Genomic DNA, 18,428 nt, shown 5'->3' on the forward strand with positions numbered 1-18,428 from the left:
TTCTCTTTTTCTCTCCTTCACTCTACTCTCCACTTCCCTCTTCTCGTCTCCTCCTCTCCTCTCCTCTCCTCTCGTTTTCCTCCTCTTTTCTCTTCTTTGTTCTTTTTTCCTCATCTCTCCTCGAATCTTTTTCCATTCTCCTCACTACATCTCCTCTCTTCGTCTATCCTCTCTTTCTTCTCTCCTCTACTTTTCCTCTTCTCCTTTCGCTTTCTCTTTCTCCTCTCCTTCGTTTCCTCTCACCTCTTTTCCTCACTGTAGACTCATCAGCGATGAAATACTAGAAAACCTATTTTTTTTCTTTCAGAAAGAATTTTGTCATTTGCGATATAATATAAATATTTATTGTGTATGTGGCAACCCTGAAATTGAGCCTAACTCTGCACGCAACCCACCAACGGCTTGTGTAAATTGGGTTGCCTAGTTTAAAATATCGTTGTCCTAAAACTTTTGAGAGACACTGTACAATCAGTGTTCTTGTTACATTTAGCACCTAATATAGTATAAATTGAAATCTGGTTAGTGTTGGGCTGTAAGATGTTCTGGTACATGTAGTTACTTGAAATAGCAAATATTGCCTGTGTAACTGGTAAAGCACTCAAAAATTCAACTTCGTTTCCTCGTAGAACTCCCTGAAAGTGATTCTTGCACGCTAATAAGGCCCTGGTGTGTGTTCCTATGTCTCCTACAAGCCTTTGAAAAGTTCATATTGGCCTGTGATTAACCATTCAACATGCTTTAGAGCCTAAGCTTTAAGCTTCATTCAGTGGAATTTAGTCCTGATTGTAGCAAGAATAGGACTCGCATTTTATAACAGATACAAATAACCCCTGATATTAAGTCTATCACTACAAAAAGTCAGTAATACTTGAAAAGTATCCTGAATAAAAGACTATAAGGGTAAATATTTCTTCTAGGATAAAAAAAGTTTGGCAGGCGGACTTAAAAGCCACGTCGTCATCTGCTAACATCGACTTGTCCTGTGATTTGTCATTATATTGTTATATTTAAGGGGAAAAATAAACAATATTAATAAACATCCAGTTATAGTACTCTTGGTAAAGGGGTTTCAGTCCTTAGACACATAATAATTTTAGTTACAGTAAAAGTTTGGCCTCTTATAAGTGCAAAAAAGTACAAATATTAAACTTTTCGTACAGTTCATCTAGTAAGCAAAAGCAAAAAAATACAATAACTGCGCAACATACTTAAAAATTAAGCAAGCCGTGATATTCTAGTGGCACATAATAAGTCTAAAATATACTCGAAAATACTCTGACAAAAGGTTGACGGTTATCTGAGATCGAAATTTTCAAGCTTTCTCTCATGCATAAAGTGGCTCTAGGAATCACTAAGCCTCAATAAAATGGAAAAATAGAGTAAAAAACACTTGGAGAGTCGTGCTGAATACATCATATGAAAAACATGCAAGAACAAAAATATATGGAACCCTACTCATATATTTAGGAAACAATACCAACCCTAACAGTAAAAATATACCGATGAAACTCTAAAATAAACAAACTTTCCTACGAAGCAAACCAAAAATAACTTAGTGTAAGTCAATAAACCCTAACAACAACAACATTCAACAACTACATAAAAAAAACAATAATAATAACAAAGTTTTACTTAAAAGTACTTCTTCCTTAGTGATTAGAGAATTGTTTTAAATAAAGAACAAAACTCAAAGTTAAAAATTAATAAATATAAGATACAAAAGGCAATAAATAGAAAAATTAATAAAAGAAGCTGAAAAAATTATCTTTGCAAGTTTAAACTGCAATAAAAAAATGTAGCCAGAATAGATGAAATTGTGATATTATAGTAAAAAATAAACCTAAACTTGCAAATAATAAGTTAAAAGTAGGAAAAAATATCTTTGTAAGTGCAAAATGTAACTAATAAACATTCCTGCCAGAATAGCTTAAAATGTGTTATTTGAGTAAAAAATGGATATAAACTTTTAAAATAACAAATTAAAAGTTGAAAAAATGTCTTTGTGAGTCAAAAATTTAATAAAAAATGTAGCCTGAATAGATGAAATTGTGATATTAGAGTAAAACATAAACCTAAACTTCAGCTAAAGTTTAAGGGGGTTCTAAAGCCATGCTAGAGCATAGACCCGAATTTCTAAGGGTAACCCTACAACTAATATAGATTCGGTAAGGAAGAAATTTTCCGATATAAAAGATTGTTTTATTCACTAGAACATGTGAACCTTATAATTTTGTTACGATTGAAGGGATTTAAGTAAATAACAGAAAATATAAGGTCTCCGTCATGTTCAAACTGCTGCGTACAGATGGCGCTGAAGTGGTAGTTTTGTTAATACCGGTGCGTTTTCTTTCTTTTATGACTAGTATGGAAGATTTCGTGGTGAAACAAAGATCACATGTTCTTCCCGCAAGCATCTGAAATACTATGTGAAAAAATGAAAACATTTCGTACCTTCAGAGAGTAGTGCCTATCATTAAAACTTTTGAAGTGGCGTTTCGCCGCAATATACTCCGTGGTGCAGATTTAGCATACACTGTTGCCAATATTTCATTCCGTGTTGTCTAACGATATGATCAATGCAAGTTCTTGAAAGAGTGAATATCAAACCAAGCTACCAGAGGATATCGAATTCCGTACAGATACGAGAATAAGGGAACAAATATTCCACGGAGGATGTTAAAAAGCTGAACAAGCTCGAAGGTAAGTCTTAATATTTAATTGCTTGTTGCTTAATATTATCCATCAAAGGCAAAATGTTTGAAATATAGGCAAAATGTATAATTTATTTACATGTTGAAGAAATATCTTCTGATGTAATATCGGTGAGAATATCGCTTGACACTGCATGACTTTTTTAACTTCCAAACGAAGTTGATAATTCTTTATAAATGTAAAATCAGAATAGAATGTTATATTTTACGTTAGGCATAACTACCGTTTTGAGGTCATTACTATAGCATAAAATATACGTAGCTTAATATAGATTATATCTGATATCATTAAATCAATATTGCATAAAATGCTCTATTTTCATTCCTGTAAGTTAATTTCCAAACCTACGAAACTCGTGCTATTCACATGTACAACATCGGAATGTTTATTACAAATCAGTAGTTTGTTCAAATGTTTTTTTACTTTGGCCTTGTACGTGGTTGAAACGAGTACTTGCTGACCTATTTTCTACAAGAGTTTGTCTCTATTTTTGAAGCAGCTCGCAAATATTCATATGTATTAAGTAGGTCAGGCTAAGTTAGGTTTGATTCGAATAGATGTAATGTGAGATCCCTGAATGTTGCAAGTTTCGGACACAGTTCTGTTATCTTCCTTTACAGAAACACGTCAGAAAACCGGTTTTGTAAACTGTATGAAGCTCTTCTGTTTTCTTGTCCTTTTATAATTTAGGACGGCTCATAATGAGAGTGCATTTCGTCCAATAACTTGATGCTGTATATATTTAAAATGTAAAAGTACACCCTAACAGTTATGAGACTAAAATCTTACCGTCTATCGAACACAAGTCTGTATGTTTACTGAGAATTTCAAAATGAGTACCGGTATAGATAAATGTTCCCATACTTACAAGTACAATTATTTTCTTGTAGTTTACGGTTATTACAAGCATAAGAAAACAGTTTTTCTTTGTGACGTTTCAGGAGAACACACGCCACCATCTTTGAAATTTAATGTAACAGAAAACATCAAAAGACTTTGTGAAAACAATGATGAATTTGAATTGCCTGATGATATTTTGGATTCATAATTTAAAAAGTCTCAAATAAAAATACAACAGACTGCTTTTTTCACAGTTAAGTTGCTATATTACAACAATGTAACATTGACAACATTCATTATATAACGGATTCTTTTTGTTTAAAAATTACTAACCATTGTTATAACTGTATCTTTAGTCAAAATGAAAATAAATGTCTGATGAAAGGAGCGTGTGTTCTCCTGAAACGTCACAAAGAAAAACTGTTTTCTTATGCTTGTAATAACCGTAAACTACAAGAAAATAATTCTATAATGCAAGCAATGCGTACATACAAGAAAAACTATTACAAGTACAAGGGCAATAATTTAATTGTGGATGACACAGAGCTTCATAGAAATCATAATTTGTCCTGATTATGCTACGTATATTTGGTTCAATATCAGATTGGATTTCAGTAGCCGTTTGTACTAAATGAGTTTGAAGCTTGACTAGTTTTTCTCTCAGACCTATGACTGATTGATTTTGCATGGATGCCTATTATTAACATTCCATGCAGATAAAAGTTTTTTTTAAGCTTTTTTGCTTCTTGGCTGGTCTACTATAATAATTCAAATAAAAATATAGTAGGAACTGAATTTCCATTTCATAATGTATTTCTGTTATTTTACCTCCAACTTCTGCTCCTTGGAACAATGATGATGAATAACGATTTGATAAAATGGATGATTGGAACAAAGATAATGATTAAATACATACATGAAACCAGGATTCGAACCTGGAGGAACCTCACTCCATATAGCGTTACAATCATCACTCTACTATGAAAATATTTCTAACAATTATTTTGCCAATTTCTGTTTAGGCTCATCATATTTAACATTCATTATAAAGTTAGATCATTGAAGTGAGCTCATATCGTGAACCAAACTGCCCTTTAATAACAGAACGATATCGTTAAGCATTATAGTGCCAATTGGATCCATTATTATCAAATCCATTTACTCAACATCTGTAAGTTCCATTATTAACTCAACTTGTCTAAGGTTGTAACAATGTAATATCAATATTTTTTAAACATGTTTTGTAAGTTCATAGTCTCATATACGATTTTAAAACTCTTTTTATTTGTTCCTTTTGCAGATGAGCATTTGAGAAACTAATCGAAGTATCTTCTACCAATAGTAAAGAGCACTATTGAAATTTGTACAAAAGGACAATAGGTTTGACCGACAATGGCAGTTGCATACCATGGCAGTTGGTGTATAAGCTTCTACGGAATATACTGTAAATCAACAAAGTGGACTGTTTGAACTTTACATGGAAGAGTACATACATTTTTGCTTGCTAGCGTAGACACTTGATTGAATGGTGATGATTTACTAGAAATCAAAAGTCCAAAATATGCTCAAGAAATTATGTTTCAAGCCTTAATAATATCTGATAGCAAGTGGTCATCAATTGTAAATTGTATATTAGTGGAAACAGGAGAAAAAAACAGTGCCAGGGGTGTGACTTACTTGTCTTGTCTGTCAAGCATTGGTACGCATTCATTGATATTCTTTCAAGTTTAAATTTTTAGAGGTATTTTCAAAAATCCTAAGGAAATAAATTTCTTCCTGAATACGATGATGATTTGCAAAAAGCATATCTTTCAGACAATGGCGGCAATTAGGGGGAGGGGCAGATGGCCCCCACTTTTACCCCAATACTATACAAAACCTCATCTACCAATGGAAATTAAAGTGTCCCTGCCCTCTCCCAGTTTTGGAACCCAATTGCCAACACTGCTCTCAGAGAACGCAATAATGTTTTGCAGGGTACGATAAAGAAAAATAATAAATATGCATTGAAACAACAACGTAAATATGATTTTATTTATCCCGAAAATCTAGTTTTAGTAGTCCCTGTAAACAATTATTTTGTAAGCTATTGAACTTCTATTCTAATGGTATTTATTACTGTATTGTATCTTCCCTCGAAATACATTTTTTAAATCTGTATACACAGAAAGGCTAATTGGGACTGGGCCTACAGTTTAAAGTGGGATCCAAACCACTATATACAGTCACCGGCAATAAAAATGGGACACCTATATTCTGAAATACCTGCATCCCTGCAATGCGTTATGTGTGTTGCCTAACTCAACGGCAGTGACAGAACTTGCCATTGAAAATTTGCTATTACAATTCACTCATCGCCGTAGATTTAGACAACACACAAGACGCAATGCAGAGAAGGGAGACTTTCAGGATCTAGTTTTCCCATTTTTATTTGACGATCACTGTACACTCACCGTCTATCGAACCTGGGACTCCTATATTACAAGGCGATTACGTTACCACTTTGCCAAGGGGGAGGCTCAACTTCCCTCGCAATTCATACTAATATGTTGCTGAACTCGATGATATATCAGCAGTGTTAGAATAGTTACTCTTTAAAAATAACTCCGAGTTAATCACTTGAGAATTACTATTCGCATATAATTACTGTTATTACTGTTCTTTAGAAAGTACTTGACATAGTTATTATTACAGTTACTTTACTCTAGATTTGTTTCATCTCGTAAGACGTTGTTCGGATCATGAGTTGCAAGCGCGATGTCCTTTTCACCACCGATGACCACTAAATGCTAAGCATTTAGTTTCATGAAATTATAACTTATTTCTTACGTTTCATGTACAAACATTGAGGCAATAAAATTCACAGTAAACTTCTGTTACAAAGCAATGACGATTAACATTTCATTTCATTTTGTTGAGCAAACCAAATATTTTTTAGAATTTTTGTTGAACTATAAAATTACTGTCCATGAGGATTGTTGGAGATTATGTATGTAGTCTTATATGGTAAGTGTTCTAATACAAATAAACTTGGGATACATCCTGGCTCTTGACGAAAAAAATACAAAATTGTCCTCATGATCTCGAGATTTTAATAATCATCAATTGATTGATTTGCTTTATTTTACTTCGCTTTTTGTGTCACTTTTGGCTAGTTTACGATGATGGAGATGAGTGGATATGATGAAATTGATGAATGGACACTCACGAACATCCATGCCCAGGCCAGGATTCGAACCCGGGATACCTGGCGTCGTAGCGCGATGTGCTAACCACTCTCTTTTTTATTTTTTTTTTATTTTTTTTTTATTTTTTTTATTTATTCCATTTTAGTCAACAATTACAGTAAATCTTTACAATTCTTACAGATATGTTATTCAAGTATCACATTTAGAAAGTTGGCATAGTGTAATTTCTTATAACCTAACGACATTTGTTGATATTCTTGTCTTATAGTTAATCCAAAGTCCAAGTAATTATAATTTTTCCCCACAGGAAATACAAACATTAAGTATTGTGCTATAAGCCACTGAACTGATTGTTGCTTTGTGCTTGGAAACAAGTGGAACTCTGGTAAAATAATGTCTTTTACTGATACCTGGTTTGGTGAAATACGACAAATTCTGCTTAGCATTGTTCTTAATTTTGACCAAGCTGTGGCTGCTTTCTTACATTCTGTTATCTTATGGGTAATCGAATCTGGTGCTTGGCAATCATAGCAATTTGGAGAATTACTAAAACCATATTTGTGACATCTATCTGCCGTTACAATAACTTGTTGAACCACTTTGTACCATATAGATGATGCCTTGTTCGTTAGGTGTTTCGCCGTTACATTGTTCCATATTTGTTTCCAATTACATTGTGGATTTTCTCTTTCAATTCTAACGGTTATTATATTTGCGTTAGGTTGCTCTCTGTAAATCTGTTTAACAGAAGGACAATCATAACTTTGATTCACAGTTTTGTAAAATGTATGTATAACGTACTCAGTATAAAACGCTAGTTCTCTGGGTATAACTTTTATATCCATTGGTGCTGTTAATGGTACATCTTTTAACATTGTAATTATGATTCGTTGCGTGGTGGATTCAGTTGGAGAAAATATCGCTGAAAGACCGCTTTGGATAAATAATGCTTTTGATTGTATCGCCACACTCTTTAGGTTCATACCTCCCCTCTTTTCCGGGAGGTATAGCTCGCTCATAGCCACTCGGAACACTGAGTCATGCCAGAGAAATTTACCAACCTGTTGCTTTACCCTGGCTGTTTGCTTCGCAGACAAAGTCAATGTCTTAGATAGGTACCAAAGCTTCGATAGAGCGTAAATATTTACGTATCTCACTCTCGATTTCATACAAAGAAACCTGAGTTGATTTGCACGTAAAGTATATATCACTTTTTCGGTTACTAACCGACTGTTATGCTCAATGGTGTCACTAATATTTGCATAAAATTGTATACCTAGAATCTTTACTTTCTGTACTACTCGTACACTAGTGTTATTACTAAACAAATTGTTGACTCCCAAAGGTAACAAAAACGTTTTGTTTACATTTAGCTTTGCGCCCGAGACATTTTCAAAATATTTCAAGTATTGTTGGGCATTCTCCAAATCCCTTTCGCTATTTAAAAATAATGTAATATCGTCCATAAAACTACTAACTTGTATCGTTTTTGACATGACAGAAATGCCTTCATTTATTTCTTGTATTCTTTTAAGTAAAGGAACCAGTGTTAATACATATAATGCACTACTAAGTGGACTTCCTTGTAAAACCCCTCTTTTCATTTGGAAAGTTTTCGTGAAACACCCATTAATTTTTAATTTTAACTGAATGTCGCCGTACAAAGTTTGTATCCATTTTATAAAGGTGTCTCCAAAACCAAAAGCCTTTAAAACACTGTACATATATTTATGACTAACTCTATCATAAGCCTGTGAGAAATCCACTGATAAAATTGCGTTGCTAGCTTGCTGGTTTTGTGTTGTAATGATTACGTCACGTATGGCTTGTAATAAATGATGAATCGTTCTTTGAGGATTACATGCATATTGGGTGTCCCCTATTAGTTTGTGCATGTAAGGAGATAGGCGGTTGTTTAAGCATCTGCTAATGATCTTAATGTCACTACTTAGAATTGTAATCGGGCGGTAGTCAGAAACCACTTTGGGTTTCAGTTTTTTTGGAATAAAAACCATTATTCCTGTTCGACTTGAGGACCCTAATTTCCCACTCTGTAATACCTCATTAACCCATTGCGTGAAAACATCCCCAAAGAGATTCCAGAAGGTTTGGTAAAAGTCTGAGGGCAGTCCATCCTCTGCCGTTGATTTATTTCTGGCCGCTTTGAAAACTGCATTTCTTACTTCGGTATTCGTAAAGGGTTTACTAATTTCCGTTCGCTCTTCTTCTGTTAGTCTTTCTGTCACATGGTTTGTGAAGTCCCACTCTGTTTCTAAGGGGTTAAAAGCTTGACCCATTAAGTTTAAATAATACTGTAAAAATGTGTTCTGAATTACTCTAGGATTAGTTGTGTCCTGTCCCATAGCGTCTGTTATCTCTGTTATTAGGTGACTTTTAACTTGTCTATGCTCTTGTAAAATATGATATAAATTTGCCTCTTCGTCATTATCCAAGGGTAACTTTTTGCTTTTGATTTTTACGATACTTCTCTTTTTTCGGTGTAAGGAAAGTAATTTTGATTTCATCTCGTTAATGTAAGGCTTATTTACATGACCTTGTAAAGCTTGACTTTGTAAGTCGTGTAACACGGCATAATAGAAGTTATACATGTTGTTAAAATCTCTACTTTTGTCTATACTGTACATTTTACTAATATAACGAAATTTTGGTTTTACAATGAATTCCCACCAATCTGTCAGAGTCTTACTGGGTGATCTACGCCTAACTAACTCTTGCCAAGTGTCTTTTATTAACAGTTCATAATTTTTATCCGCCAGTACGGAACAATTTAACATCCAGTATCCTCTTCCCATATGTGATTTGTTTTGTTCCAATTTTATTTTTAAAATTAAGGCACTATGGTCACTGAAGCACACGGGGAACACACTTACACTTTGTACATTTTCTTTATAACCCTTCGCTATATAAAATCGGTCAATGCGTGAAGAACTTTGAGTTGTAAAATGTGTAAATCCTGGTTGGTCTCTATGTTTACAACTCCATGCATCTTGTAACTTTAAGCCGTTTGTTAATTCATATAGTGTCCGGGAGAAATTATAGCCTGGTTGTTGATCTTGCCTGTCTAGGACGGAATTGAAATCGCCAGCCACTAACGCATTTAATGTATGCGATGTTAATTCTGGACTTAAGATTGTCGAAAAGAAATGTTCTCGTTCATGCTTATTGTGACTTCCTGAAGGCGCATATACATTGCATAAAAACAAAGGACCTAATTCCGCACTTATTAATCTTCCTGATGGGTGGAAGGTGACATTATGTAAATCAATTCTTTGATGCACCGCTATTGCTGTGCCTTGATATGTGGCAGTAAAATTATTATGAACCTTGTACCTTGCCAGGGGTGAAAAATTGTCTATGCCTACTTCTTGTAAAAAGGCGATATCAATATCCGACTGTGACAGAAAATCATTTAGCGCCATTAGTTTATTCTGACTTTGTAATTTATTAAGGTTAATCGTTGCTAATGTAAATGTGTACATTAGGGTTGGCAAGATCTTATGTAAGCAATGCATTAATTATTTTTTGTACTTTATGCTCTGCAATTGTTCCACTTTTGACGCTGGGCATACTCACTCATATCTCTTCTTCACTACCTGAGATATGAACTGTAGGCATTTCTGTATCACTTGGTTTATGTGTCCCTGTCCCTATTAGTTCTAAGCTTTTTTCCTCTTTTCCTAAAAAAGTGTTTGGTTGATTAGGGTTTTCTCTCTTGGGCTTGAGCTGTATTTCTACTGCTGTACTTACCACGTCATCCTTTTTTTGTTTCTTCGGACGTAAGGTCATGTGGTCTGTAGCATTTTTCCTCGCATCCCTGGCGGATCGTGAGCGGGGTTTTTTGGAGATAGGTGCTGGAAATTCTGCTGCTGTGAACATCGAACTTGTTGGAATTTGGGGATCTTGATTCGGGAAGTCGAATAGGGCGGATGGAACTATAGATTCGTTCCCACTTACACTTTCACTTGCACTTTCGTGCACACTTTCCTTGTTCCCATCACTTGCATTATTTTCTTGCGGATTTAACTGTGGGGGTTTGGAGATCTTAGTACTGACCTTGGTCTCGTTGTCTTCAGTGACGTCCATCTGCTCGTGTTGTTCCTTGTGGTCCTCTGGTGTAGCCTGTCGGTATGCCGGTACTGGTAAAATGGTTCGGGTATCCTGGTCATGAGCAGTTGAATCCCTAGGAGGGTGTGAAGAACTGGGGAGTGTATTTACCACCGCTGCAGCGTATCCAGCAGTGCGTGTCGACCTTGCCAACCTATTCTGGCACTGATGATGTAGGTGATCCTGCGCATTGCATCTAAAACAGAGTTTAGGTTGCCCTTCGTAAGTGGTCCAGTAACGCTCTTCATTTAACGTAATGTAAGATGGCACCGGTTTTTGTAAGATGATACGTACTATTTTCCTGCCCGTTCTGACTGGGTAGGGGAGAGAGGTGGAATAAACTTCATCTCGTACTGTTTGTACAATTCCGTATTTGGACATTTCAGTTGTTATGGCACTGTCTGGTAATTCCATGGGCACTAGATGAATACGAACGATTGTGACAGGTTTGTCTGCTCTATGCACTGGTATATCATATTCTCCCGTGTCGTCTGTAAATACGAAGGTTCCTTTACTACGTGCTATTATTTCCGTGCAAAATTGTTCGGTGCTTACTTTAACAAACACTTGATGTTTTACAAAGTCTACTTCGATACTCAAAACGTCCGCTACGCGCAATTTCACTACATCTCTCATCCATTCATGGATGGCGAGCGTGGTCGGTCTTTGCTGCACACGGGCGAAGGTAAATTGCAAAGTATTTAACCGCTTGACCGGCATGACTGAGAATTACATACGTCCACTTAACGTCACTGGTATTGAGCTGCTCGCTCTGCTGTTAATATAATATTCACCTGTCTGTAGAAACAAATTCCGCGTGTTGATTATACTCTACTTGACGAATGTTCGGGAGCGCTCGCTAGACACGTCTGCTCTCTACCTCGCCTCGTCGCGGAGTTAACTCCGCCACGGGGGCCGGCTTTAATAATCGTCAATTTACCCATTCTTTGAGGAGAACATTTGGTTCAAGTTAATATTTCTTTCCATGGAGTAAAGTAATTGTACAACTTATTAGTTAGGTGGAAAAATAACTGAGTTACAATTACTAATTTCATAAGTAGTTTACAGTTACCGTTACTTGAAAATGTTACTGATACTTCCAAAGATTCTACATCAGCTGCAGAACTGAACACCAGAATAGACCAAATCCGTAAAGAACTATGAAACAGGACATTGTGTGGTGACATGACATGCAAATAAATTAGATGCGCTACAAAACTGTATTTAATATTGAATTATTATAAAAATAACAAATATGTCTTCTATTGTGTATCCAGGATTCTTCTGACATTTTTCTTTCAAAATCGCGATATTAAAACTCAGTAAACATAAGGGTGCAGAATTACATGTTTATTCACTTGAAGGATAAAAGATCGTTAGAGAGCGCTAATATTTATAAATATTTACAAGATGTTCACTGGAATTCTGCAAATTTATGAAGAAAATCTGCTAACGTCACCGATAAAAGATATAAATATGTTCAAGTACTGTCATATAAAGTGAATTCTACAGTCAATGCAGCATTCGCTTCAAACGTAATTGCAAAATGTTTTCAATTATTCCAATTACTCTTCTTACTTTATGCATTTCGTGTTTGAATTAACTACAGCTATCTTTGTATGTTCTCTTCTGCTTTCGAAATATTAAAAGAAATACATAATACAATACAAGGGATTTTATAGTACTATTACGACTATTGCTATCTTGCATTGCTGATAAATTGTTGTATTTTTTTCAATAAGAACATACAACTAAAATCTCATGATAAACAATTACGTTGCTTCACATCTACTTAGATTTTTCAATAAAATCTGCTAACCAACGTGACGTCATATCCCATCAAGGAGTACCCTAATCGACCAACCTGTATGTATCTACCTTGATTACACGGAGATCTGGCAACATGGCCCTCGGTTGCCATGGCAAACGGTGCTGCCATCTGTTATCGAAAAATTACCACAAAATTGCCTTTAGTACGGCCTTAAGAAACACAGTTTGTGTGTCTAAATTGCCATGCAAACACTTGCTTGAATCGTTCAAATAGCGTTTTCTGAGTAAAAATACGCGAAAAATGCGAAATATTGGCCCTAAGAGTAAAAAATCTGGTCAATTTTACGTTAATTCTGCTGTTTATAAGGCAATAATGAAAGGGTCCGTGGTTCGCAACCTAGAAATAAGGGCAAATAGTGGATCGCATCCACTTTAACCTGTAGCGAACATAGGCTGACGCCATACATTGTGTTATAATATCTTCTACCCCAGATTGCATCGGGGCCGGTTGAATCCGGATAAATCCAGATCCTTAATTATACCTAATAATCCAGCACCGATGTCAAAATGGCCACTCATGACGTCATCGACGCCTGCAAACCTCGATTAACACCATCAATTGGCTTAGAATAGCCAAAAACGTGTTCTGAAATCGCATTAACTTCAAGTTCCCACGAGTGCCTGAATCAGCCTTGACTCATATCCGGGCGTAACGCGTATAAGAAAAGAATAAACTGGCTTAGAATATGTCGGAACTGAGTTCCTTGGGTTAGAATAGGCCGGAACCGGGTACCATAATAGTGTCTACCCAAGCATAATGGTTAGGATTCTGGTAAGATCCCAACGAGCAACAGTTCGTTACGATAGTACATTTTATAAATTTGTGGAATATTTCTTTGACTTGACCCCCCCCCTATATTTTTTACACTTGGGGCCACTGTTGATTAAACCTCTATATCACCAGTTAGTTAATTATCCTTCACGCCACAAATAACCATGGGGGATAGGACAACGTTGTAAATAACTGAACAAGTAAACAAGGCGCTAGAATTATGAATGTTTGTAAAACAGTTTATAGCCAGAAAGTTTCATTTTTCTACCATGGAGCGAATTGATGGAAATATTTTTTCTTAATGTTTTCCAATTTACTGTAACAGTTTTCCATGTAAACTACAAATTTCGAGAAAATAATTGTTTCGCTAAGGTCTGAGAAAAAATAACTACATTTAATGTTAATGTCAATAGCTCTCCATTTGACAAATTTTATTTTACAAAAATATTTTAAAGTGTAAAAAATCTAGTTGAGAAATTGAGTCAGAGTTATCGTTTCTTCATTCCAAATAGTAAGTAATGTATATAGTTTCATCCCTAAATTTGTTGCTTCTGTTCATAATGGCAGTAGACTGAATATTTCAAAGTGCAGTACACTAAATAGTAATTCTTGTATATTCCTTGAAAATTGAAAGATATCCATGTAGTTACAACTCAATTTTCACTTTTATCAGCTTCATAGTTACACAAAATCGTTGCACAATCCTGATACCAGCCTCCAAACCCTCCCTTGTAAAAGCGTGGTCTCACATAGCCTAGGTCCCAAGCCCACTTCACGGCTATCAGGTTTTCAGTTCTATCGCCGCACGAGAAGACTACAGGCCTCCCTTTCTCTGGCATCTTGAAGCCGTATTTACTCTCGAAATCCTGGGGTGTCATCTGCAATGCATTTTTCAATTCCGACAGAGGTACGTGAATACTATCTGGGACTGGATCTTTGTTCGCTACTTCTTCATGCTCCCTCACGTCGACAAGAGTCAACTTGCCATCTTTCTTAAAATTAACAAGGTCCTCGTAGTACACTTCATAGGGTTGCTTAGAATCTCCTATCGTCTCACTGGATATTGACCTACTTTTCACAAGAACAGATTTTGGTGATGACGATGTCGCATTAAATCCACTAATTCGTAATGCATTCTGCATTAGGGCCCTGTTTCTTACACATAATGAGGCTTGAATGCACCGTAGCAGTTTAACTTTTGAAGAAGCTATTCTATACATTATGCACAGCTTTGGTTAGAACTCGAAAAAATTTCCTTGTAGCCTAATGTATCATTTATCTTCATGTACTTTTAAGTTAAGTCATAGAACTCCAATTACCAGACTGGAAACTTAGACCTTTTAATATTGGATAACTTGAAGCCAAAACTGCTTAGTCCGGGTGATAATAATATGGTGATAGGCGTGCTCCCATATTTCTACTTGACACAACTATTAAAATTGTAAAGTTTACTAAGAAAGATACAACTCTACATATTCCACTCCACAAGTGAGTTCAAATTATTTATTCATAATAAATTAAAACCAAAACGAGTAAATAGCACCCATTCTCTGTACCAGCTAAATGCACGTAACTATACAACGTGCTTCTAATTGTGCACCTTAAAATAAATCAATTATGTAAGCTGTGTGAAATTAACTAATGTTATAATGGCAAATAATGTTCTAACTGGATCGAGAGAAGTTGTATGTATTAGTCAATAATGCCTGCAGAATTTCCCAAGTACATACATAACGCATTATGTGCATTATATGATAGGTATTTCAAGTGTTTTTGGAAGGAACATATTTTTCTAAAACGATCAGTGTTTAAACTTTTCTCTATGGATTGCCTAAACTTGAAATATCGTATTTAAGCACAAGGAATATATTGTGCATACATGAAGAGTTAAGCCAAAGTTGATACTTTAGTCTTAATTGCCCATACATTGAGACTATGGAGCTTTATTGGTACAAAATGTACAATGTAATTACTACTTTTAATGTAATTTAAATAAACCTTGATATTTGACTCTTTCTATTTAAATAAATGTTCAACAACGAAGTAACGTTAATGACTGACTTTCTGACAATAAAGTACGAGAGGAGAGGGGTCTAATAAAAGAACTCCATACTAATGTTCATAATAATACAAATAACTTTCATAAACTTGTGCATACTTTATTTTGTACACTTTCAATCGAAAAGTTTGTATCTTGGCTGTCGTGTTCAATATACCTAATCAGTTGCTCAAAACTTTAGAAGTTTGCTGTAGGAAATACTGCTATGGCCTCACCGATGGCGCAATGGTAGCGTCGTTACCTTCTAATCAAGGGGTCGCAGGTTCGATTCACGGTGGAGGCACATAGCGATTCTGATCCCACTTTAAACTGTAGTCCAGTCCCGATTAGCCTTATTGTGCATAAAGTGGACTTAAATCACTAAATCAATCAATCAATCAATAATATTGTACTAAACCGCGTACGCTTTTAGAAGGAACATGAGTTCAGATAAACTGACTGCTAGCGCAAGGGAAAGACAGAAAATTCGCGATGTGTCCATTATTTTGATAATGCATGCACAATATATATGAGTACAGTGAAATAATATAGTGAATATTTCTACACAGGATTATAATATCATATCACTGCAGCATATAAGAGAAATCCATACCTCAAAGATGCTTGAAGGTATTTATTGTAGAGGAACTGCCAGGTCATCATCATGGCTCTCGTTTCTGTTTTATAACATGTTTCGCAAGAGATTTGAATAGGTGTTCACCGATTTCTGTGGTATATGTTTTACCTTGTTTTACAATACGCGACTCAGTATGAAAACTTACACCACACGCTTTAGCCGTATTGTCTCTACTATGTGAAAACACTGTTTTCGCACGCAATTCTTCCGATGCCAATTCCTTGAAGAACGAATACTCTTAAAAAATAATATTTCTCCCTTGTGAATGTATTATTTTACCCTTTGTTCCTGTACTACTGGTGTTAGATTTCGAGTGACGTTATTAAAAAAAAACACACACACGGAACACACACTATTGCACGAAAGGCTGTATTTAATCTTCTCGCAACTGTTCCTTGTAGCGGACAAGTGAACGATAAGCGAATAATTTTACACCACCCTTGCTACGAAAACACTGAACTCAAACTGACCCATACTCACAATGCTCGAGAACGCCCACCACAATGAAGGGTCATTGTGTATATCCAGACGAATTTAACACCCATTGTTTTCCCTTGACACAACAACCTAGCTGCGTCAACATTGTGGCAAGGGAGAAATCATACGCAAGGGAAGTGAAAAGGTTATTTATTTATGTGTGTATGTTGAGACGTGATATTTCCATTGTTTCTTCAAGGAACGATAACTCCGGCTGTGGGCGACGGAAATTCATGCGACTTGGACAGTCAGGTTCAAATGTCTTTCCCCATCTTATGATTAACATTAAAGTAGTGAGTTTTATGAAAACTTCTTGCGCACAAGAAAAATACAGAACACGGCGTTTAACTTTCGCGCCGCTTTTTTTTTCCTAACTGTACAACGTTGCACACCTGCCATTGGCTGATCTCCACACACGCCATCTGCGTGGCCCCGCCCGATGTCGCTTCTAAAAACGTACGTCGTATAACAATACAAAACTGCATGATGTAGTTAAGTTCACCAAATAACCTCTACTTAGTGAATATTAGTTATTATACAGCTTATTACAGTGGCGGCGATTTGGGGGGTGCGCTGCCGCTTGCTTGGAAGTATTTGTAGATTACATACATGCATCATTTTCAGGTCCCTAATTCCAATGTGTATTACTCATTTTATTTAATTTCTGTTTTGTTAATTAGCATCGCTTTCCTGCCTCTTTTGGCGAATCGCGACTATCATGATAATGATAATGATGCAATTGATGAAGGGACACTCACAAAGAACACCCATGCCCAGGCGGGGATTCGAACTCGGGATCCCTGGCGTTGTATCGCGCTGGCGCTAACCACTCCGGCACGGAGGTTGGCGTCAAATGCCCATGTGTGCTTACGTGAGCATGGCGCACCAGGTTTGGAGCTCTTAGCATTACCAGTCACTCACACTGGGTGTTATTATTTGTGTGCTGTGAGTAAGCTCGCTTTGTTGCGTTTTATCGATTTAATGTTTCCATACTTTTTTCCTCTCCTGTACTTGAATACAATGTGAAATGAGTTTCACTCAACAGTTACATATACGAGAGTGATCACTAGACTCAGGATTTTTATGTAATATCAAAGTACAAAATATGTACATAAACAGGGCTCGAAAAATCCCAGTCGCCTGGTTGCCATGACGAGTAAAAATTTCATCCTGGCTAATGTGATGTTTTGATGTGATGTTGCCATTTTTTAATTTGTATGTACGGAATTTTGAAGATTCTAAGTTCAAATTGCAATGCAGTGTAAGTTAGCAAATGATTTTTTTGTTATCAATGTTTTTCTAATTCCATAGAATCAGTAACAATGTCTTACTCTTTGTCGTCATCACCCTTTCCATTCTTTGCTCGAGTACTTAGAAAAGAATTAATCAGCGAATTGCAAGAACAAAAGTATGTAACTTTAATTTTGGTTGCATGGACAGATAAATCTTCTTTGGCTAATTGTAAGTCAGTTCAGCGGAAGTGCCCCCGCGAGCAACATCGCCGTGCCTCTGCTCTTGAACCGGTGAGTCATCGGGACTCTGGCGTGCTAGACGACGCGAAACGCGTAAATTTTCAAGTTACGTAAAGTTGTTAAATTGAACGAAAATGGAAATCCGTCGTGTAAATACGCTAAAGTTATGGTTTTCAAGTGTGAAGAAGTGCCCATCATCACTGATGCTTCATCGTTGGATACGGGATACTCTTGCATTGACTGAAGACCAGGTATTAAGTATTGAACTGGACCAATACCGTAAGTACGTATATATTATGCTAGTGACGCGTCTATTAGGTGAACAGTTAATTAATAA

At 35.9% G+C, this 18,428-nt stretch overlaps 1 protein-coding gene across 1 annotated transcript; it reads right to left on the reverse strand.

The window, feature by feature from the left end:
• Positions 1-13,585: 13,585 nt before the first annotated feature.
• LOC145989479 (rhodanese domain-containing protein CG4456-like) lies at positions 13,586-14,745 on the reverse strand. The gene has a single exon (XM_083124826.1). It carries the CDS (start codon positions 14,685-14,687, stop codon positions 14,121-14,123), a length of 567 nt encoding a protein of 188 aa, XP_082980952.1. The 5' UTR covers positions 14,688-14,745; the 3' UTR covers positions 13,586-14,120.
• Positions 14,746-18,428: the final 3,683 nt, after the last annotated feature.

The sequence above is a fragment of the Lepisma saccharinum genome, chromosome 6 (genome assembly GCF_977018435.1).
Source record: "Lepisma saccharinum chromosome 6, izLepSacc3.1, whole genome shotgun sequence".
NCBI classification, from domain to species: Eukaryota; Metazoa; Arthropoda; class Insecta; order Zygentoma; family Lepismatidae; genus Lepisma; species Lepisma saccharinum.